Raw genomic sequence first — 21,931 nt, 5'->3', positions numbered from 1 at the left:
AGTTGTATTGCACATATAGTTGGAGGTCTCCTGTTATAAATAATGCATAAAATTCGCAGTTCATTTACTAAACTCTTTTTGCTAAGTAAATTGTATTCAAAATTGCCACTTGGTTTATGTAATTTCGTTTCTTTTTTTTTTTTTTTTGGAGGGAAGCAGTAGTCAGCGATAGGTCGTGTTCTATTTTTTTGTTCGTCTTAGGGAAGAAACTTGGTAGCAACAAATAAATAAGTAGCCATTGAAAGATCGAAGAGAACTTCCGTTCGAATGTACAAACATTCGTTGTAAAGTGGCCACTCGACGGTAAACGTCTTCGTTCTCGTCCTTTAGCACCACAAGAGAGAAAGTCTACTTATCCTTCCTTCTGTTTATCCCTTCTTCCAAAGGCTTCTGCAGTAGGAAATCTTGCACAGAGTACACTCCAACGCGATGTTAAGAAGGCCTCCCAAATCCTGTCGTTTAAGAAAATAATCTCAATTATTTCAAGCCAGAAAGGTAGGATATTCTAGGAAGATCCTGTATCGTATTCCAGCGTCGTCGTTTATATTAATCCCTAATTGAATAATTAACAGATACGTCGCACGCGAGAAACTATATAAAAAATTCAGTTCAGTTGTCTACGATCAGTTTTGTATAACACAACGGAGAATTAATTGACAACTAAGTTTGCTCCTCCTTCCCCCAATTACAGAAACATAGTTGTATTTATACTAAGCATCCATTGATTAGATAATTTTAGTGTCTAGTATCTGCAATACTTAATTTCATTTCTTTTCTCCGTAATTCAAGCAGCCTCGGGAAGCAACCATCGTCTTATTATGGGGCGCACAACTGTCGCGTGCGACGGACAGGAAGTGAGCCGTAAAACCTATTTGTCGGCTTCTCCTTATCCAGTTTCCCCCATAAGCGTACCTCTTTCCTTCGTCGAAAGCTTCCAGCTTAAGCTGCCGCCGGATTACGCGCGTTTCCATGGCTTTGCGTAAAAATCGTCGTCGTGGAAAACACAACGACCACTTCTATCGATAGGATTGTTGAAATTTGAAATTTGCTGCGATGTGTCATCCATAAATAAATGGACGGAATGAAATTTCAAGCACGGGTCGCGTCGTTACAAAATTTGGAAAATGTGGAAAATGATCGAAACATCGACCGTGTAACGTATAAACCAGGACGAAGGTTCCAAATAAAGAAAGCCAGAGAACACTTTCGTAAAGGGATACAGCTGTTTTCGAAAAGGGACAGAATCTCAATCTGATAGAATCTACAGTTTACCTACCGCCCCGATGTGTTTTCTCGCAATCCAACCAGCCCACACAAGTTTTTTCGTTTCCGTTCCTTCCGGAAGATAAACGCAAAATTTACTTAACTTTTTCTTCTCGAACAGTCCTCCGCGATTAAGTAAAATTACAATGTCATTCTGATAAAATATGAAAGTCGACGAATGGCAATTATTCTGTTGTAACTTTCCATTAAAATTTAGAAACGGTTATATACTAAAGATGAAAGCTATATTTCATTATCACATTATTGTATTGCTATTGTTCGTCGAAATTAATGCGGTCTCAAGTGATGCTCAGCGTTCGAGGAATTAAGTGGACGATGGTATTAGCAATATTATCGCCAAAAATACAACAATCCCTTTCGAATAATAAAGGCTCACGCCTGCTGACGGATCGGTTTCAGGTTCGGTCAGTGGGAGGTCTCAAAGAGTTTTTCATCCTTTGACATCCGACCATTTACCCTCGACGATTAGACAGGCTGTTAAGGCCATTCTTCGTTTTCCTTTTAATCCTAAGTACCCAATTAGGTGTCAGGCGTTATTGCCCTAACGTAGAAGAGTTACGAGAGGTTTGCAAATTAAAGGGTGGAATGCACTTTCACATTTTTATTGGTATCAAAAAAGCTACTACAACTACGCGAAGATTCATTAAAACCTTCTAGGCATTGTTCGGTAAAACACACCGAGGTATCGATACGTGACACGAAACACATACTTTGAATTAACCCTTTACGCTTGAACTTTCTCTCAGCTAAAGCATAATGGTGCAATTCGGAGCATGCAATTCTTTTCCTTTTCCTGGAGCGAAGCAATTACGTCAGTAACAGGTCCGGTTCTTTGTTTGTCCTTCCTCGAGCCAAAAACTTGGTAGCGTCAGTGTGTGACCCTGTGATTGATTAATTCTTGTATGTATATTTCTATACTTAATCAATGCTCGTGAGGACTTCTTCGACTGCAAAGGGTTAATACATTATCCGTACCTCCGTGTAGATATCTAAACGAATCGATATCGTGCAAATGTGTATTACTGTGAGACGAACAGCGACGAACAGTATCAGGCTAGGATCGGTAGATCTAGCGGTTGGGTCGTTTAAAAAAGTTGAGCCGGTGATGCTGAGGAGCGGTTACGATGACACGATCGAGAGGGGCATTACAATGGCCGCCATAAAGTAGTAGAATACAGGTAGCCCGAGCTGTCAGGTAAAGCGCGCGCGCTTTTGTTGTGGGTATCGCTTACAGTTAATCCGCAATCCGGAACCCACTACAATGGTGCGATGACCGGCGTCGTAGGCGGCGTGGGGACGCTTTCTACGTTTCGAAAAAGAAGAAGAGGAAGGCGAAGAAGCGACGACAGGGAGCGGTGGTTGTACGAGAAAAGGGAATATAAGGGAGCGAGAAAAGCGTAGATTTGTATCTTCGCGGCGCTCCGTTCAAGCTCCATTCCGCTCCGGTCCGTCGTTCCTCTTTGACCGCCGACGCGCCGCGTACGGTTTCTTGATTTTATCTTCTCGCCTCGTCTCGTCTCGACTCGAGAACAAACTATTAACGGCCGTCTGCCCTGCCGGATTCCGTAATTTATGGTGACGATTCTCCACTCTTGTACCTAACGCTACGCGCTTCGTTTCTTAATGCGATCGTGTGCCGAGACATGCGTCAAATACGCCGACGAATGAATCCGAGCCGGCCGCGATTAGCGTAGGATCCCGTCACGCGATTACGTCTTCGCGGCCATACGTTCGACCAACGTTCTCAAAAGGGAGCCTTTAATGTTAACACGTTTACTTGCCCGACTGATGCTCTTGACAACTTGCTTTTTTTTTTGTATATTGGTTTAATAGGGCCACAGGGAAAACCTTCAGGCTGAAAGAACGATGACGATCAAGGCTAAATGGTGATACGAACGCACCTCATGATACCTTAATTTATCTCAATACTACGTACGTTTACCTGGATGTAAGAAATTCTTTTCAGAGAAGGTATACATATAACAACCATCTCCCCGAAGAGAGCCTACAAAACTATTCCATTATTGCAAAAAAAAAAAAAAAAAAAACTTAGACTTGCGCTCTCCAACTTCGTCAATTTAATCATTTTTTAATTACACCCCCTATTTCCTAGCGACACGTACCGCCCTCCATTAAGATCTGTCGCTTTTCTCATCTTCGCCCCCCTTGATCGCTATCGTGCATGTCCTGAGGTGCATTTCGTGGCAACTCTCGTCGGTCACGTTGAAATTGCATCGACCAATCGGGTGTACGGGGGCGCGGCGGTACCGCGAACGGGGAGAAAGCGGCAGCCAATAGCGGAAGCGGAGCCCGAGTGCAGCGATGGATCGTTGCACCGACGACTGGTTCCGCAACTCCGTAAACGCATCCTCAGTCGTCACCGGGCTGTAACGCGGAAGGCATCGGGCGTCGCGACGTTTTCTTCAAATTTTTTCGCGCGTAAGTTCGAGCGCAAGTGAGATCGCGCGGCAAAGTGACAAAATCGATATCGACACGGTGAGAGATGAATTCGATCATGGCGTTGCCCATGGAACTGCAGCTTCAATTGCAGCAGCAGATGCTCTTTCGTCAACAGTTGATCACTCTTCGCAGACACAGGCCAGGTTGGTGCTCTATGTTTGTTTATTTTAATTTTCAGCTACTCGACGCTTCGTTCGCAATGGTCACTTTAGAATAGGGCTTTTGACGTGGGACGGTGTCGAAGTTAACGTCGGGATTAATTAGAGGGTTGATTTTCCGAGGATAGTTTTCTGTGGTAGTTTTCACGATCCGCGATAGTTTTTAGTTTTAATACTTTTGATCCAAGTGTCTCAGTTTTTTAGTGTCCTGTCTTCTTTCAACAGTTGAATCTTTTTTAGACAGAATTTTTCGCAAAGTATTAACAAGATCGCGTATTCTTTTCGTTTTTTCATCTTTGCATTGGTTTATCTTGTGGAAAACTTTCAAAGAAACGTACATTTTGGAACAAATTTTTGAACAAATATTCTTGTAAGCATAATCGCTGATAAAATCAAACAGAGGGTACATCGAACTATCAAAGGGTTGTTGATGAAAATTTAATCGTACATCGCGGAGTTCCGCGCATCGCGAACGTGTCCCATTTTCCGTTTTTCCCACGAGAGCAGGTTTGCCAAGGGTAGAAGAGGGTGCACGTAAGACGCGACAAGTTCCCGCGGAGGCGACGTAGATCCGCGCGAGCTCCTCTCGATCGAGATGAAAGGTGCCGACATTCGGTCGAGCGGACAATCGTTATCTGCCCTATACAATGGCTCGGTACCGTCGTCCTCTCGGCAGGAAGAGAAAGAAGACGAGCCGATGGCCGCAATTATCCTAGCCAGGACATAATGCCCCGACCGCAGAACCGCGAGACAAGTGCACGGCGAATCGCTCATGCGGGCAAGCGACGACGGTCTATAGATCCACTTGCAAAAGGTGTTCCTCCTGGCATTCGTGTTACCTCATCCGCGCAATTTCTTGTCCCTCCCTCGGTATGTCCATCCAACGTCTAGGGGTCCGAGCTCTAGGTAGACACAGTGGAAAGGATAACGACGGGGATGAGACGGAGTTGTCTTCCGCCAACCGCTTTTTCTTTCGTTCAAGTATCTTTGTTTTCGATACGATTCTGTGGTCTCCTTTGGAAAGTGGTACATACTACTTGTTCCGTGGGCTTTAGTTACGGGAAACCGGAGTCTGGTAGGTAACGCGTTGATTGTCATGGGAGTCATCGATGACTGGCGCTTAGAACTTGAGTTTCTTATAAGTCTTCTATTATTTTTCATTTTTTGAAATAGAGAACGATCGATCTCAGAACTGTATCGGTAGGATTAATCTTTTATAAATATTCGAAAGGATTTGATTCGTCGATAGTTACTCGGTGCAAAATAACAATCGTATAATATCGTATTCTTTCCAAGGATTTTACTCAAAGCCTTTTCAATAATGAACTATTTTTCTTGGACTTCTATTAATTTAATCATACTCACGCGTCTTGTTGTTATCATTTTCAGAAGATATACCGAATCCGAATAGATGGAGAATACCCACCCTTGGCAGGGGACCTCCCCTACCTCCCGAGGTGAAGGTCGAGTTGCAGAATCGGGAACTCTGGCGGCAATTTCACGCCGAAACGACGGAAATGATAATCACAAAATCGGGCCGGTGAGTGCATAAAGTTTGATTCTCTAAAAGTAATATTCGTTGATGCGCAATGTATTTTGCTTAAGCATCGATTACGTTCCGGGCGCCGACTGTAAGTTACGAGGCAATTGTCTTTTTGACGATCGGTCGCCGAAATTTTGTTCACCTTAAATTCCAATGTGGTGGTTGCATAGTCCGACAGGCGCCATACGACCACACCCTCTGTCGCTGTCTAAAACCCTTAGCGTCTCCACCTGAAAAAATGCGACCTGCCTCTGAATTGCCTCTAAGGTTTCAATGGCGTACACCGACCGGGAAATATTCATCGCCGAAATTACGATATTTTACGATCAACAAGTTGCACGTCTATCCTATGTCACTTCGCTTTCTATTTTATTCGTTAACACTGTCGTTTGGATTTCGTTCAATCATTCCAAGAAAAAATCATTTATTGGTTATTTATAAGTAATACCTAATACCTTATAAAATACAATAGAGAGGTGCAGAATTCTTTTTTTCAATTTGATCGATAACGTTAATACTACACTAGTGGCCATCAAGAAATACAGTGGGGGTTGAACGTCTCCGGCATTAAAGTCTCCAAACTAAGTCTCTAAAACTTTTCCAGTACGTTGACCGCCACGTCGCCAAAGTAAAACGTTAAATAAAATAGATCCGTAAAGTTTTCAAGTCTTCGTCGAGGTTGAAAAATCAACTACCACCGGAAATGTTGGATTCTGCAATTTCCAGCTCTCTGGAAGCGAAATTTCAACCTACGTGCTAAATCGATGATCGGTCATCGATGAGTCAGACCCTACGAACGCAAAAGTTTTCGTATTACGTACCTAAGCGTCAGCCTGGCCAGGCAAATGGACGCCTTTAACGAAGAAGGACGGCTTCGAGCGACGACAAGGCGATTAGTTTCACGGAAGGTGGTCGAGGGAGGTCGTAAAAGTAAGGGTGTGACGACGTGTCCGGTTTTATCGGCGTCACCGATCTCCGAATCATTTTACGAAGGTAGATTTGCGGGAAACGTCGTACGACCGGACGGATGCAGGGCGAATCGCGGCTTCCGGTCGCTCTTTACCGGAAACGATCGAGCTACCGGTCACTGCTTTCCAGATACAGAGCTGCTGTACCTATCTGAGATAACGTTACCAGGAATCTCGCGCTGCCTCGCGCTAGATAACGAGCCGATGCCGGCCAGATGGTCGTGTTTCGAACGCGGGAATAAAAGGAGAGGGTGACGCCGACATGACAAAAACGGGCCCTTTGAAACGTTCGATAAGATCTGTTGATTCGAACCATCCTAACCCTTTCGGTCGCCGGCCACTTTCGTGTACTGGAAAATGATAGATGGTACTAAAGACAAGACGAATGTAATTGTAATGTACGGAGTAGTTTTCAGTAGTTTATAAAGAAAATTTAATCAGAGTAAAAATCTTCAAGTGTATCAGTCTGGGAGTTGACGTATTAAAACAAAATACAGTTAGTTACAGTTAATTTTCAATTTCTGCAGAAGCACCATTTCCGCAATTACCGACTAAAATTCACGTCGACGTTGGTTGGGAAAGATCGAGTCTTCTTTATTGAAACACGTTTAGCTAGGCAGAAGAAGGGTACCGCGAGAAATAGTTTCCAAGAGACAGTGGATGGGCATTGGTAAAAACTCGTGGGCGGTCCACGCTTTACAATAGCACGGAAGGTGTTTGTCCATCCGTGTATCCGTGCGTTCCGGGGGCCAGAGACGTTTCTTCCCTTCCGAGAGCACCACGTGTCAACCACGTGCACCCCGTTTCTGGGCTTGCGTATACCAATCAGTATGCCGTGACACGATCGTCTCTTGTTCCTCGCTCGAACCGACAATGTCTCGCCTTTTCGCGCACGTTGTTCCCTCTGTCCACCTTCCCTTCCCGTTTACCCCCTGCGTTCGCGCCCTTGGCGTCCTTGCATCACCGTCGATGAATAGGCCGAGAAAACGTGCGCTCCATAAGCGCAATTCCGAGTCCGAAAACCTTCCTCGGACGCGTCAATTTTCTCTTTCACAGCGGCCAGCTCTTAAGCAGAGATAATTAATTTCACGTTTCGCCGTGATTCTTCCGTTAGCGATCTCCCTCTCTCACGGGTTCACGGGTTTATGGTTGCGCCGTTTAGACAGAATTCTCTAAAGAGGTCTAGGAAAGTTTACGAAGATCTTTTTACGTTTCGAAGCTTAAAAGGCTCGGAGATTCTTTCGAATTGTAAAATATGTTTCTCGGCGTTCCTTATCGATCCCTAAACAGTTATAGATTGCACATGTATTTTATTGAGGATTCTTCGAGATAGAGGCAAAAGTTTTCTTTTCTTATCGAGGACAGATTTCGCCTGGATAGGAATAACAATGTTAAATGAAACTAAGAAAAACGAGCTTGAAACAATTACAATTATATTAATCGAGAGCGTATTTATAATTCAACTCCGGCTACGCAGATCCGAGACCTTTTACACGGTTGGGTCGAGCCACGTGACTTTCGGATTCACCTAATCTGCGAGATGAAAGAGAAGCGGGGCGCGTGCTGCCGATGCACGCGTTGTATCACGTTATTACAACATTATCTGGTTATTCGATAATCTCGAGAGGCTTTTTAAAAGGACCAGACGCTCGGGATCATCGGCGCACGGGCCTTCCGACAGCCGTCGCGACGGCGTAATCCTCCACTTACAAGGGCGCCACTTTTAGTGGATCCGACAACGAGGGTATGGCTGTTGTTGATCCTCCTTATCATTCTCAAACCAATCTCCTGAGAATTTTTTCACTCAATTTGGAACAAATCACGATGGCAATGGTTACGAATTTGGTTCTTCCGGGTCGCTTGGAAGTTAGGTCGACGCTGATTCGAACAAGGTGAAAAGAAGGTAAAAGGGAGGATCTACACTTTTTCGTTGTTAAGAGTTTGATCTCGGAGAATGTTTGAAACTCTTCTGAAACTTGAATTTCATCAGATTTCAATTGGATGTGTTTGTATAATAGTACCGATAGAATAATACTAGTTGTAAATAACGATGAATGGGAACATAGAGAGGTGTGCATAGAAAAGATAGCAACTGCTATACTAACTAATGCACTTCAAATGCAATAAAGAAACGAAATACGTAATTCAATTCCCAAGAATTATATTAACTTCCGTTCGGCAAGATTCTTTTGCAATTTCTTTACCAATCATAATCCACGCAAGAAATAGGACTAATTCAACGAAATGGCGATGGTAGCGCTATTACGTCCTAACACCACGCCGAATGGAACGTTTTGTCCAAGTTGAACCTTGGTCTAATATTCAAAGACGATTAAGAGATTAAGATTCTTTACGAATTAGGTGATACCGACAATAGCTTTAGACATTCTAAAATCGTAGACACCGAGGAGTCGTTTGGATTTCCCGTTGTTAATCGCGAATGGAATTTCCGAGACGATTACGATTTCATTCGGTGATTACAGGAATGATCGTGCATGCGTCACCTTATGCAAGCACCAAGTTCACAGGCACAGGTTGGACTTTCCGCTGCTAATTGCGTCCATTGCACGAGATGCGTATCTTCTTAACTTTTAAATACTTATAAGTCAGGTAGCACTGCAATCGAAGGTTCGAATGAACCCTTTCCAGGCTTAACGCTAATTACCTTTTCTTCGAGCAACATTACGCGAATAGCGCAGTGCGTACAACGTTCGGCAAGTGCAAAAGCAGAGAAGAAAGACGTCTGGGTATTGGAAGGCATCTAGGCATTCTAGTTTCTTTTATTCATTTTTATTTATTTATTTATTTATTTATTTATTTATTTACGAGTCCATCATACCGAAAGCATAACAAACTACACATGTATTTCTACGTTTCCTTTCGTTTCCACGGTTTCGCCCAATCGACTCCCACGTTAAAGAAAAAAACGAGGGGGAAGAAAGCCGCGGCGGAAAATCCGCAATTAGGTATGCAAACGTCCCGAGCAACCGCAGATTGACTTTCGGAGGTTTACTTACGGGATTATCCGCGAGTTTGAAATGTTTACACGAGGACGGGGGGAGAAGTCGCTGTCGGGATCGGGAGATAGCGGGGCCCTGTGATGCTCTCAAAGAGTCGCCGGAAGTAACAGGAGTTCGAGTCGTTCCTTCGGCGACGCCCACTCGTCGCCGGGACGTTAATGACTGGGAATTTTCTGTCCCTTCGTTCTTGTTCGGTTTGCTTATACTACCTGCGAAGAGTGTGCTTCTCAGGTTGTCCTGGATGACGGCGAAAGATTCAAGCGTTGCACCGACGCACTCGCGATCTGGCGTCGAATCGCTTTTGGCGCGCTTAATGACGAGCGACTTTGGTCGTTTGCAGTTCAATTAGGTAGAAAGGCAGAAGAAAGTAAATTTAGTATCGTACTGTTTGACGTTTGGTAGACGGAGGCTCGAATAAAAATTCGTGGTATACATAGGTATGGTAAATAAAAAAGGCGTAGGAAATTTAGTTCGGTTCGTTTGACGTTTTATTAACTTATTTAGTTTTCATGCATAAATTATAGGAATTTTATGAGAAAACTTACTCAACCACTTACTAGAAAATCTGTCTGCTTGTCAGACTGCACTTCAACGCGCACGCAGTCGAATTGTGCGTGCCATTGGTATATAAACCGAACCGTTCCGCGAACTCTGACATCATAAAGTGATGAATGATTACATGAGAAGGCGACGAGTTAACAGGCTCGCATACGACACCTTTGGGCGATAACGTTTTGCTTATAAACATTAGAATTGACTTAAGATATACCGATACAAATATAGTTGCTGAGAGAGTGCTCTCAGATGGATGCAGATTATTTGCATCGCTCGGACGACAGTGCAATTTATAGTAAATAAGGAAGGTTTTTCTCAAAGTTTTAACATCATTCAGAATTAATTGTGACGAATGGCTGTTCGCATTTGTAATTACACATTAGGTAACGTTACACATTACAGAATTATAATTTGGTTATAACAAGTTAGAAGCCTAATTTGGACCAAATGACTCGTCTGGACCTTTCTGACAGGAACAGGTGGAAGCACACGATAAATATAAGTGTTTCTATTTGATTACAGACGAATGTATCCGTCGATGCAGCTGACTATCAGTGGACTAGAGCGTCGCGCTAGTTACTGCGTCCTCCTCGAAATGGAACCTGCGTCCGATCGTCGACACAAGTACGTCGGTGGCGGCGTCGAGGATGGTCCTGGCCATGCAAGAGGATGGACTTCGCCTGGCCCAGCCGAGCCACAACCTAGAATCGATAGAAGAATTTACTTGCATCCCGACAGCCCTGCGTCTGGTTCACACTGGATGCAGCATCCCATCAACTTCAACAAGTTGAAGATGACCAATAACACTGCCGATCCAAAAACTAACGTGAGTAGTCTTCGTTCATTATTATTTATCGACTTTGTTAATTGTTCGTTAGTTTTAACATCCTTAACAAAATTTGTTGCTTGTATGTTGTTCAACAGTCTTAACGATCAAGCAGTATTCGACTTTGAACATTTTGCGTCCTCTTCGACTCTCGGCTGAAATAAAAATAGTGAAATTAGAAAAGCGTTATATTTTCGCTGCAGACGTTATCATTGACGTTTCGATGATATTTTATTTGGAGAATTTCAAGACGAATAGAAATTTCTGCCAACAATCTGGAATAATAGAACTTAGTGTCTTCGAGGGAAAATAATTAAATTCTTATTCGCCTGCAAAGTCAAAAACGCGTCCGAGGGAAGGCTTGAGAGCGCGCAGAGAAATACGGAAATGGAAGCTAGCGATTCGCTAAGAGCGGTAGCGGCGTTTCATTTATCTAGATGTCCCGTGTTTGGACAGGCCAGCTTGTCCTTAAATACCTTTACTCTCTCTCTCTTTCCTTGCGCGTCTCTGGTTTCGACTTACTTACCGGTTCTTCTTCGCTCGAGCCGTATGCGGGAGGTCGCCACACACGGATCCGTCCTCTCGACTACTCGTTTCACTTCCGATTGGAACCTACTCGAAAAAAACGCCTCTCATTTCCAAACGATACCTCACTTCGCGTCAATTAGCTCCGACTTTCTTCTCGCGAGGATTCCATGGAACCTCGGCAAGGTATCACGTGACTAGAAGTGACTAAAACGCAATCAGCTAAGAATCTCATAACAATAATAAAAAAGTCATGATTTCGTAACAACGCTAAACTTAAAATATCCCTCTCTTTTCTTTGACGCTTAAAACTTTCAGAATTAATTTGTTCAGTTCCTCAGTGAAAAGCACTGTCGCCCATAAGTGGGTGACAACATGCTAATACATTCGTGGAAAGAATACCGAATCGGAACCATTTCACCCTATCCGTACGAAATAAAAAATTCCGGAAAAAATTTCTTCTCCGAGGAGAAAATCTGGAACGTCACCTAATTTTTAGGGTTTTGAAAAGTATACAGGACGGACCCCCTAATGGGTTCGGGGCAGCGCGTTAAATGGCCAAGGTGACCAAAACTCGGCGTTCTCCGTGCACGGGAGCCGGGATTAAAATCTGGAAAAGGGAAAAGGTCGAGGCCGAGCGTACATAGTGTTCTCTGTACCTTTAGGAGACTTAAGCTACTCAAAACGGTGCCGGGTACGTCGGTTTCGGGCGTTGTCCGTGAAGAACGGAGATTAACACGCTCCACGACACCCTGTAATCGATATACCTCCCTTTCTCTCGGCGAGTGGGTTTGTTTACGCCTCGACAGGACGAGAGTCCTGGCAGCTGGCTTCGACGGCGCCCCTTGCCAGTTCTTTCAATTTTCACGAATATTCCGGAAATTACTTCTGCGGATCTGCGTCGCCTCGGGCGCGCCGAAGAACGCGCGAGGACACTTCCAGGGAAGCAGGCGGTTATTAAGACGAAGGAATTTTCGGGGAGATTTCTCATTTACCTGAAAGGCTAGTTAGTCTTGAGAGTATTTAATGTGTGTGTGTGATTTATTTCAAATATCGTAACAGAAGTAATCATTGCGCGGTTATCGATGTTTTTGACGCGGCTCTTGAAATCCTTGGAACATATTTTTTGAAAATAGGCGTCATTTTATCATAGATGAATCTACTATTTTTATTTAGCAGCTTGAGTACTCCAAAAATTTCACTGTTTAAAATTGAAATACTTCATCGTCAGACGAATATAACAGATGAGTATGATTATGGACGACTGCTCCAAAATAAATGGGCAACCGATCGCTCACCGCAAAATTCTTCGTTTCACGTGCACTAACGCGATTAACGTTCGAGTAATCGAAGCTCCAGTCTTGCAGTACGCGCAGGATTTCGAATAGGCAGAGACGCGTGATTCCGGGAAGGTTGAAGGGCCAGTCTGGCTTTCGAGAATCGCGTCTGTCCCCGTCGTCGGCATCCTTAGCGAGGCGCCAACTTATCTTGACGAAGCGGCGTCCCTTGATCCGATTCCTCAAACTAATTACGAATTTAATAAAATTCTCCCTCCCGTCTGTCAGCCAGCGTGAAGAAGGGAATCTCTTCTGCGCGGCTGGTAAAAAACGATGTCCCTAAATAGACACGTTATGCTTGCTTGGATTAATATTACATTTAGGCAAATTAATTATCTACAATCTTGGATTATTATACATATGCATTGTTCACTCTCCTTTGGTCTTCGTCCGATTTCACTTTTACAAGTGCGACAGTTAAAATTACGATAAGAGATGGGAGTGTGTATTTTTTCTTTCAAGTTTGGATGATAAAGACATCTGTGCGTTATTTTTTGCAGGTGGTTCTATTGTCCATGCACAAATACAACCCACGAATTTGGATCATTCGTTGCGACGATGCGACCAGACTGAACGATCTGTACTCTCATCCAGCTTCGTCGTTCAGATTCAACGAAACGGAGTTCATTGCTGTGACTGCTTATCAGGTAAATCCTGAAGTACTGAACCGGAGATTAAAATAAATTATTAATTAGATAAATAGTACATATTGCAAAAGAAAAGACTTCTGCGAATAAAGATTTCTACTTAAGAAATAAAACAATATTGAACACGTCGATGTGCTTTCCCATTTCAGAACAAGAATATCACAGAACTGAAGATCAACAACAACCCCTTTGCGAAGGGGTTCAGAAAAACGGGCCAGAGTCGGTGCAAGAGGAAACTCCACCAAACGGAGGAGGAGAGTCACCTAGAGGACGAAGAGTCTGAGTCGAACAGAGCGTCGAATCACCTGGACGTCGTCGCCCAGAGGCCGAGGACCGCGTCCAGCGAAACAGGAAGTCTCGACGACAGCGGTATCAGTAGCTGCGGGGGTGTCAGTCCACCCTTGCCCTCCATTCATAGAAATTCACCGTCGAACGAAGTCGAAACGCAACCACGATTGCACAGGCCGTGGGTGGATTCGTCGCCACAATTTTCGTCTGCCGTATCCTCGAGATTATCGCCTAAGTATGACGATCTTCCAAACCTTCCTGTGAATCGCTTCCGCCTGTGGCATCCCTCCCTCGCCATGCAACCTGATTTGTTCAGGTTACAGTATCAAACGTTGCCACAGTTCTCCAAGTATTTTTAGTAGTGTCGTAAGTATCACCTTCCTTCTCTGTCGTTACAGACAGAATCGAAACGATTTCTTGGCTTGTGCATCTATAAAATTACAGACTTAGTATGGTCTGACTGTTTATATATAAACGGTTATAGGAATTTTATAGCGTTTTGGACATTGGAGGGTTATTTTTAGGTACAGAGAAAATCGCTAAGTGTACAATGATACGACCAACAGATTCCTAGAAGATGACCGATGGAGGTAGAAACTTTCGTTTTTTCTTTCTAAAATATTCAACGAATAAAGGGATGACTTGTGCGAGGCTATACTAAGTTTGTGATTGAATAGAATAATTGTAAGATTAACCCTGTAAGTAGAAATAAAAAATCGTCCATCGAATGGCTCAAACCACGGACGACGAACCAAAGATTTCCTGTACACGTATAGGCGACCACGAATGATTCATATCTATTTTCGTTGTGCTCTAGTTCTGTAAAAATGTAAAATTAGGTGGGTATTCGCGGGAGAGATTAGTGATTTATGCGTGTTAAAAAAAAATATTATCTAAGCATATGAATGGTTGTAATAGTGAGAATCAGCTTCACGGTAACTGTTGTAGCGTGCCGAGGCTGTAAAGCGAAATAATTACAAATTTTATATTCGTCAGATATCTCCGAGAAATCTGTTTCTGAAAGAACGCACTTCTGGCAGGTGTGTTTATAACGTTTCAGAGAGCTTGTTGAAAAAACGCAGTGCCTTATTCCAGAGTACTAGATGGAATATTTTTAAACTTTTATTTTTTTGTATGCAAGATGAGCGTGTCCTGTATGTATTCTACTATCAACGAAAATGACCAAAGATGTTTCCAATGACTTTTCTACTGTTTGGAAGGTTTCCTCGATTCTGATGTTCCAACAGATATATTACGAGCTTACCTGATTTTGTACATTTACCGAAGAGAATTAGTACACTCGGTTTATTTTGAACAATTAGCAATAAATAAGAGTGAACTACGACGTCTTGAAAAGTGCTGCGAACAAGTGCCTAATATTCGAGATTTATTCCACACGACTGTGTAAATAAGTACAATAATAGTGCCTATATTACTAACGTAATTATTATTGTTATTAGCGATCCGTGGTTCCTTGGCATGGTCCAAACGGCGAAGAGCATGCGGAAGAGTACAGTCTGCCAGTATTATACGCGCTGTATTATCTATATCGTAGTTAAACATTGTGCATTTGTGCATACCGTGTATATGATTGAGAATTTAAAGAAAATATTTTTATGTACACTACCGTTACTTAAGATACATAGTCTAAGGGAATCGACGATTTTTCTACTGTGCGTTATCGTTGTAATAAATTACGTTTCACACGAATTAACGGTAATTCATTTCTTCGGGCAAGGTCGTGTCAGTTCCTATTAATCCTCTACCTGGTTCATTTAGGATCACTTGGTATTTCTATTTGAGAAATAAAATAATATTCAATAAGACATAAATAGCTATTGGATTTTAGTATGTTGTCAAGCAAAGTCATTGACTTGTTTTCACGTGGACGATGAAGACGGCATCGAGTCACCTGGTCCCCAAGGTGAAACAAATAAAATATTTATCAACAATGATGAATGCTAAAATAGGTTCTCTTTTTAACGTATTATTGGTATCGTCAGCATTTTCCAGTATATAACATTCTTTGGCGGGAGGAGAGCGTTCCCTGGAGGAAGGCATCGATATTAGGCAAATTTCGAAAACCACGGTTCTCAAGTATCCGCAGAGACACGAGTTCGTCTCGTCGAAGATCGTGTCGCGTCTACCCGTCGCCTTTTCGAGGATCCCGCCGACTTCCAGTATCGATGTCTCTCGAAACACTCAAAATCAGCGGGGCGCCGGTTCGTCGGCTACTCGACGACGTCTGGATACGCGAACGAGCTTCCGTATTACGATAGGCCCTCTCCATACCGTTCCCTTTCAAGTTTTCCAGCGAAATTGCTCGTAGTGATGCTTCTCAGCTAGTTTTTGTGGAACTGCCGACTCGTGAGACTATCGAAACTGGTATTGTTATGACAAAAGGAACGGAAGTCGGACCCGAGCTGTTTCGCGATGATTAATCGTCGAACTTGTACAGGAGGCATTACTCTATTTAAAGCTTCGAACTACTTTCTTCTTTGGAGAGCTGTCTGACTCTCGAGAACGTCGAAAGCTTTGATATTTTAATTGTTCAGTAGTAATTGCTTGTAAATAGCGATTGTACCTGAGAGTATCGAGAATTTTCGAAAGCATTACGTGTATATTATGCCTATGTATCTTAATATACATACCACGGAAAAAAACCAGTTGAGAATGACTTTCGATCATTGATCGAGGATTTAAATATTTATGAGGTAAGAGGTAGGGTAATCTCGGATTAAGAAATGTCTAAAAATTCATTGATTTGGGTGAGATCGATGTTCACGCAGAATCGAAGGAAATTTCATAGTATCTGAAATATTTGAAGACTAATGCAAGTACATCGTTCGTTTGTACACGGTATTACAGACGACTTCAGGACATTCATTTAAAAACGTAAAAAGCGATCAGAGAGATTGCGCTCCGATTTTCGCGACAAATCGTGTCTCATCTATGGATCGAAAAACGGTTGTCCGGTCAATGGACACTGTCACGAATACGTTTATGGTCGGTTCAGTGGAGCGGGTAACGGGATCGATCGGTCGGTACATCACGAACGCGAGATCTTTCCGGACGACACGTACCGTGTCTGAATACGCAATCGCATTCCTGGTTCTGACTGCACGCTTCGCGGTACCGTACGAAGATCCACTTGCCCTGGAACACCTGTGCCCGTCGATTAGTTCAGCAAATCAAACTAAGTAAACACCGTGTCACCAGTGCGATGGTTGCAGTTAGGAAACGTTCGAACGTTTGAAGTAAGTTTCGACACAAAGGATGACAAAAATCTATGTCGACTGTGTGGCAACAGGAGGCATAATTTGTTTATGTTCTTCCGACCCTTCGGAGAAATGAATCCGTAACGTATCTACGTAAATGAAGAATATAATATTAGTCGTAAAATGGTATACGAAAGATTTTGGATGTTGGAAATCAGATGTAACAGAAAAAGAAAAGTAACGACCCTCGGGGGCTGTAGCTACGTTCGATTGTAACTACAGTACGGGTTTAGCAATCCTGAGGTAGCCGAGCTAGTAGGAATCGCGTATAGATTGATGTTAAATAATCGTCGAGACTGAATTGTAAAAAGTAAAGGAGTTCAAAAACGAGGAGCAAAACTCTTAGAGAAGATAGTACAGTGAGATGGTGGAACAACCGGAATTATGTTATAATTTCAGTTTATGTAAGGCTTAAAGTTCTGGGAAACATCAGTCCAGAATTCACTATATTGCGAGTGAAAAGGTACCGAAAGACGTCTCAAGAGTTCATTTCGATAGCGATTGCTACGGCAGTTTCTCTTGTTGAGAAACAGGATTTAAACCTGGCATTCTTGGTATTGGTCAGTTTCTCTTGTCAGGAAAAGAAATACAGATCTATCATTCTCGTGCGTGTATGAATTTTAATGAGAAGTCGTCGAGGTATGCAACGCTAAACTAAAGGGACACTTTAAACATCTACTGGTATAAAATCGAAATTTTGTTCCCGTAACTGGAGAACTGTTGATTTCCAGGCTCATTTCGTTTATTTTGATAGGTATCGTGCGTAGGTACTCGATTTAGGTACACTAATTTAGAGTACTGCCTAATTTAGAGTATAAGACGTTATTTTATTAACTTAAGGTTTAGTTATGCTGTCATAAAAACTCATTGTACGAGTGTTAAAAACGGATTTCTCTTACACTACGAGCATTACTCAGATGATGCTTTAGTGTTAATTGGTCACTGATCGTCTCACACTTTGTACACAGGCTTGTAGTCCACCAAGAGTCACGTCGTGCCTCAACTCGGAGCTCACGTATGCTATCGACTTTCCATCAGACGAGAGCTGCTAGAGGTCTAGCAGATGTGACGAAAAAGGTTGTCTTATATTCGAGAAACAGTCGGTCATGCAAAGGTAAGAAAAATTCTTAGCTAAATAAATAATTCCGAAAAGCAAATAAGATACAAATTCGAATTCCTTATAGATTGAACAAAACGGTAGAATAAATATAGAACGAGTAAATCCAGAATGGATAGCTAAAGATTACTATACATTGGCTTCATCTACCACTTATTATCCAAACGAAGCATCTGCCCACCTCTGTCCCCGACAAAGCTCTCGTACAAGGGGAAGTCAACAGTCTAGCCTCTCGTCAACATTAGAAAGAAACAGGCTTCCTGTCCGGCAAGCAGCATCTCGGGTCGCCCCGTCCGTTTCCGTACTTGGGACAATAAGGGGGATGCTTGCCCGTGTAGCAGAAGGACCCCCTGGTCCCGATCGGCGTGTGCTGTCCCATGGGCACGTACTCGCCCGCCCTGGGTGCGATCCTTGGCCCGGAAGGGCACCTCCTCGAGCAGGGCTCCGCCATGGACTCGAGACCGCCGTTGTCGATGCTCTGCGCCATGTAGCAAACCACCCAGACGTGGCTGCACAGCTGATCGTTGGGCTTGTCCTCGCAGAACGGCTGCACCTTGCCGCCGTTCACGCAGAAGTCCACGTGGCCCATTCTTCCGCTCTCCCCGTAGTAGCCAGCGTTGGTGTGAATCACCTCGACAAAGTCCGCGTCCCCGCTGTCCAGACGATTCACGTAACCAGGGCGCATGAGAGGCCTGGCCGGGTCCAGGCCGATTATCCGATGCATCCTGAAGAGAAGAAAGTTAGCCATGATGCCGCAGACGTGGGCGCCAAGCGAGTGTCCCACGCAGGTCGTCCTCGAGATCGGCAGGCCCAGGTTTCGCAAGGTGGTCAAGGTGCCTGCCAAGCAACGAGCGACTGGACGAAGGTTAGCCACGGCTGCTGGGTAGCAGGGTGCCGCGCACAGGGCACCCCAGTCGACCAGGAACACGTTGTAGCTGCCGTTTCGGAGGTAGGCGTCGCGCAGCACGGAAATCGGCAGGGTGTCGTCACCGCCTGGAAAACGCGTGGGAATCTCGGTAAGTGGCTTCAGGTTGGGCTATGTTCACTTATACACTTATGTGGATGATCGCGTTAAATTTATGACTGTTCTGATCAATTCGTTTCGAAGCTACTAAGCTAGTTACGTTTTCGGTGCAATTAGGTGACTCGAGATCAAAAATGTAATTTTTTGGATTAAGTTTTAGGTACAATCACAGCAACTGGTGTAGTTTACGTCGTTTACGTAGCTATAGCGGGTTATCGCTGACGTAATTATATGCCATTTTGAAATCTGCAACTGGTTGCCATTGACCCAATTGTAAGTAATTCCATACTTATGGGGAAGCGGATGATTTTATGGTCACGGCAAATACCTGGCGGTAAATTCAATTCAAGTTCGTGAAAATGATCTCGTGAATTCGTCTGAATCGTTTGCTTGTGTGGTTTGCTCTCGTTTCCAAAGTTAGGTTTCTCGCGTGGAACAATAACGTGGCTTAAACAAATATGTGTGTTTAACGAAGTTTTCAAGTTTCTTAAATATCTAGTCGTAAACACAATGTCGCAAATATCTTCTTTCGCGTTGTCGTGCTAGAATTCTTGGAACAATCAGCCATAAATTGGTGTAAATTGTATAAATGCTAAAAAGAACGGGCAACTGTTGAAAAACAGTTGCAAAATGCATACTCTCGTCCATAAGTATTAAGTTACTTGATCTTTAAAAAAAAGAAAAATGTGAAATGATATATGCGCTACTTTTTTCGGGAAAATTAGCGCAAATAACTGTTCAAGTTTATTTACCTGGCCTTGTAAGAGGTTGTATGGATATGAACACCACCAGTGATTTAAGAAAATTGTATGGAAGTCGTAAAACAGTATATAAACACCCCGAGGGATCGCGCAGCGTCAACCAGGAGGTGATTGACTGACGTTAATTTAGTATGTATATATGCAGGATAACGACCCAAAGCATCCTGAAAGCCACGGCTAGTGAAAGTAGTCATCGTGATGCGTGGCGACAATTTCGATTTAAATTTTATTCCATTTCTACGGTTGAGATTCTGTTACAATATTAAATATACGTTTCCTTCATTATATAAAATATCAAACGAAGGGTTATTGAGTAAAAGTCCTGTAGTAACTCTGTGACATTTTTCTAAATTCGTTTACGAATCCTAATACGGAATCCTAATCCTAATATGGACTAGAACGTTCGAGTTTTGGGTTACTCTAAACATCGTAATGCGGAAGTAGCCTCTAAAATTGTGAATAAATCCATATAATTGAATGTTGAAGTGACATAACACGTCTGTATTGTTACGAGATTCACGTATTACACGTAGTGGGGAAATATCGGTTTGAATTTTTGTTTATTTTCGTTTCTGATGAGAGTAGGTTATTGATTTTATGTACACAAACGTGATCTGGAGCGCCGACGATAATTGAATGGCATTGATATCTTTGATGCCTTGTAAATTTTTTAATTTGTTGCATCGATTCGAATTTTAACTTGACACAGAAATTCTTCGTAATTATACTACTCTCGTATTGCTGACTATTACGGTACCAATTAAACGCAGAGATACTTAGGTTGTTAATAAATTTTTTTTTAATACCAATGGTGACACACACTAGGACGTAAATTGTCAGATTTGAAAAATTTCGTCAGTCCAAAGATTCGTTAGTCGTCAACCGCAATCCATTTATTGCTAATATCATTTATCCCTCATTTAAACCTTGAATCAGTAACAAGACCACGAGGGGAAGGTCTATAAATCAAAATTTATCTTAAGGTAGCTTCCCTTCAGCCCTAAGGACACCGTCCGACTCAAACTCCCAGTGATTTACTGTCCAACCGCACCTGCGTATCCGTGTATAAGAAGAACGTTCTCCTTGGTCGGTTCGTAATCCTGTCGCAGCCAATCGGACTCCCTCGAGTCCAGTTCGCGTCTAGGTCGATCCTTGGCATAAAAGTAGACCTTGACATCGGGATCGGGACAGGAATCTCGATCGTTTCCTCGCCTCCAGATGCACTTGTCGCGGTCGTACTCCGCCGCGACGCCGCTCTGGATCGCTTCCTGGATCGGGCCAATCGGTTTCTTCGGCAACGCCTGAATCGCAAGGAGAAACGTCGTCAGGAACAACGACATCAGGGTTGAAGGAACCATTTCGCGATACGATACGTTCGTTGGCCGGCGCGATACGACAACTGATCGCGTTCGCGACGATTCTTCGTAGACTGCTTTGTCCTTCGTCGGGCTCCCACTTTTTTCACCTGTCGATGACTGTTAGAGAATTAGGGGATTCGGAAGCTCGAGAGGTGGGGGACGCCTCGCGGATGACCGTCGATAGCGCGCGAATAGCGGCGCGATAAAGAATCGAGTGTCAAGGTCGTCGATCATTTACTCTTACATCGATCGCTTTCGTCGCGATACGATGATGCCAGTCTGTACCATGGAAATATTCCATAGAGGAAATGTCGATTTTTCGAGGACATGAATTTTGAATGTTCCCGGACAAAAAGAACTTGTCCGAAATTTTGAAATTAATATTGCGGCGCCAGAAGTCACGTTAATTTGCTTTTTTTAATTGAGATGGAGAAGTCTGTCCCGTTTAATCTTGTTTAGTAGTTTCCTTTAGTTGCTTCCAACAAGAAATCAATCTCTCTACTGCCAACAAATTCACGAACTACTATGATCAAGAACTCGAATCAACATTTTAAACGTTTGCAGATTAAACGTGTTCAAAATCCTGTAACGACTGATAAATATTTTTTTTTCACGATAAAGACCGCTCATTCTTCATTTAAATCCGTCGAGACCTTCGGGAAACTTTTAGCCTGTAAAGTGACTTTGTTAACATAACTATAGCTCCTTGTTACTTTCTTTTATTCATTTTATATTGACCAACTCGCCCAAGCATTCGAAGGTTACAGGAGTTGAAGTAACGC

At 43.2% G+C, this 21,931-nt stretch overlaps 2 protein-coding genes across 4 annotated transcripts; one reads left to right on the top strand and one right to left on the bottom strand.

Annotated features, from left to right (window-relative positions):
• Positions 1–2,220: 2,220 nt before the first annotated feature.
• LOC128887591 (T-box transcription factor TBX6-like) lies at positions 2,221–15,310 on the top strand. The gene is made up of 5 exons (XM_054143634.1): positions 2,221–3,887; positions 5,292–5,442; positions 10,511–10,814; positions 13,177–13,323; positions 13,473–15,310. Exons 1-5 carry the CDS (start codon positions 3,788–3,790, stop codon positions 13,968–13,970), a joined length of 1,200 nt encoding a protein of 399 aa, XP_053999609.1. The 5' UTR covers positions 2,221–3,787; the 3' UTR covers positions 13,971–15,310.
• LOC128887592 (phospholipase A1 member A) lies at positions 10,618–21,216 on the bottom strand. Of its 3 annotated transcripts, none has more exons than XR_008460065.1 (3): positions 20,843–21,216; positions 18,188–18,999; positions 10,618–10,689 (listed from the first exon to the last, which is right to left on the bottom strand). XR_008460065.1 is itself a non-coding variant. In XM_054143635.1 (2 exons), exons 1-2 carry the CDS (start codon positions 21,147–21,149, stop codon positions 18,248–18,250), a joined length of 1,059 nt encoding a protein of 352 aa, XP_053999610.1. In that variant the 5' UTR covers positions 21,150–21,216; the 3' UTR covers positions 17,628–18,247. The 3 variants fall into 3 exon arrangements, 1 of the variants encoding a protein (XP_053999610.1); XR_008460066.1 differs by lacking the exon at positions 10,618–10,689 and adding an exon at positions 17,628–17,971; XM_054143635.1 differs by lacking the exon at positions 10,618–10,689 and having other exon boundaries at positions 17,628–18,999.
• Between the last annotated feature and the right edge of the window lie 715 nt (positions 21,217–21,931).

Source organism: Hylaeus anthracinus, unplaced genomic scaffold, assembly GCF_026225885.1.
Source record: "Hylaeus anthracinus isolate JK02 unplaced genomic scaffold, UHH_iyHylAnth1.0_haploid 11989, whole genome shotgun sequence".
In the NCBI taxonomy this organism is placed as follows: domain Eukaryota; kingdom Metazoa; phylum Arthropoda; class Insecta; order Hymenoptera; family Colletidae; genus Hylaeus; species Hylaeus anthracinus.
Note: the sequence above shows the minus strand (reverse complement) of the source record. Positions and strands in the feature narration are given on the sequence as shown.

What these genes read in the sequence shown, in the direction of transcription:
- LOC128887591 (XM_054143634.1), top strand. Translation starts at nt 3,788, where the DNA reads ATGAATTCGATCATGGCGTTGCCCATGGAACTGCAGCTTCAATTGCAG. An exon ending in CTGCCGATCCAAAAACTAAC is followed by an intron (nt 10,815 to 13,176) that starts GTGAGTAGTCTT and finishes TATTTTTTGCAG; the next exon opens with GTGGTTCTATTGTCCATGCA. An exon ending in TTGCTGTGACTGCTTATCAG is followed by an intron (nt 13,324 to 13,472) that starts GTAAATCCTGAA and finishes TTCCCATTTCAG; the next exon opens with AACAAGAATATCACAGAACT.
- LOC128887592 (XM_054143635.1), bottom strand. Translation starts at nt 21,149, where the DNA reads ATGGTTCCTTCAACCCTGATGTCGTTGTTCCTGACGACGTTTCTCCTT. An exon ending in TCTTATACACGGATACGCAG is followed by an intron (nt 19,000 to 20,842) that starts GTGCGGTTGGAC and finishes CGCGTTTTCCAG; the next exon opens with GCGGTGACGACACCCTGCCG.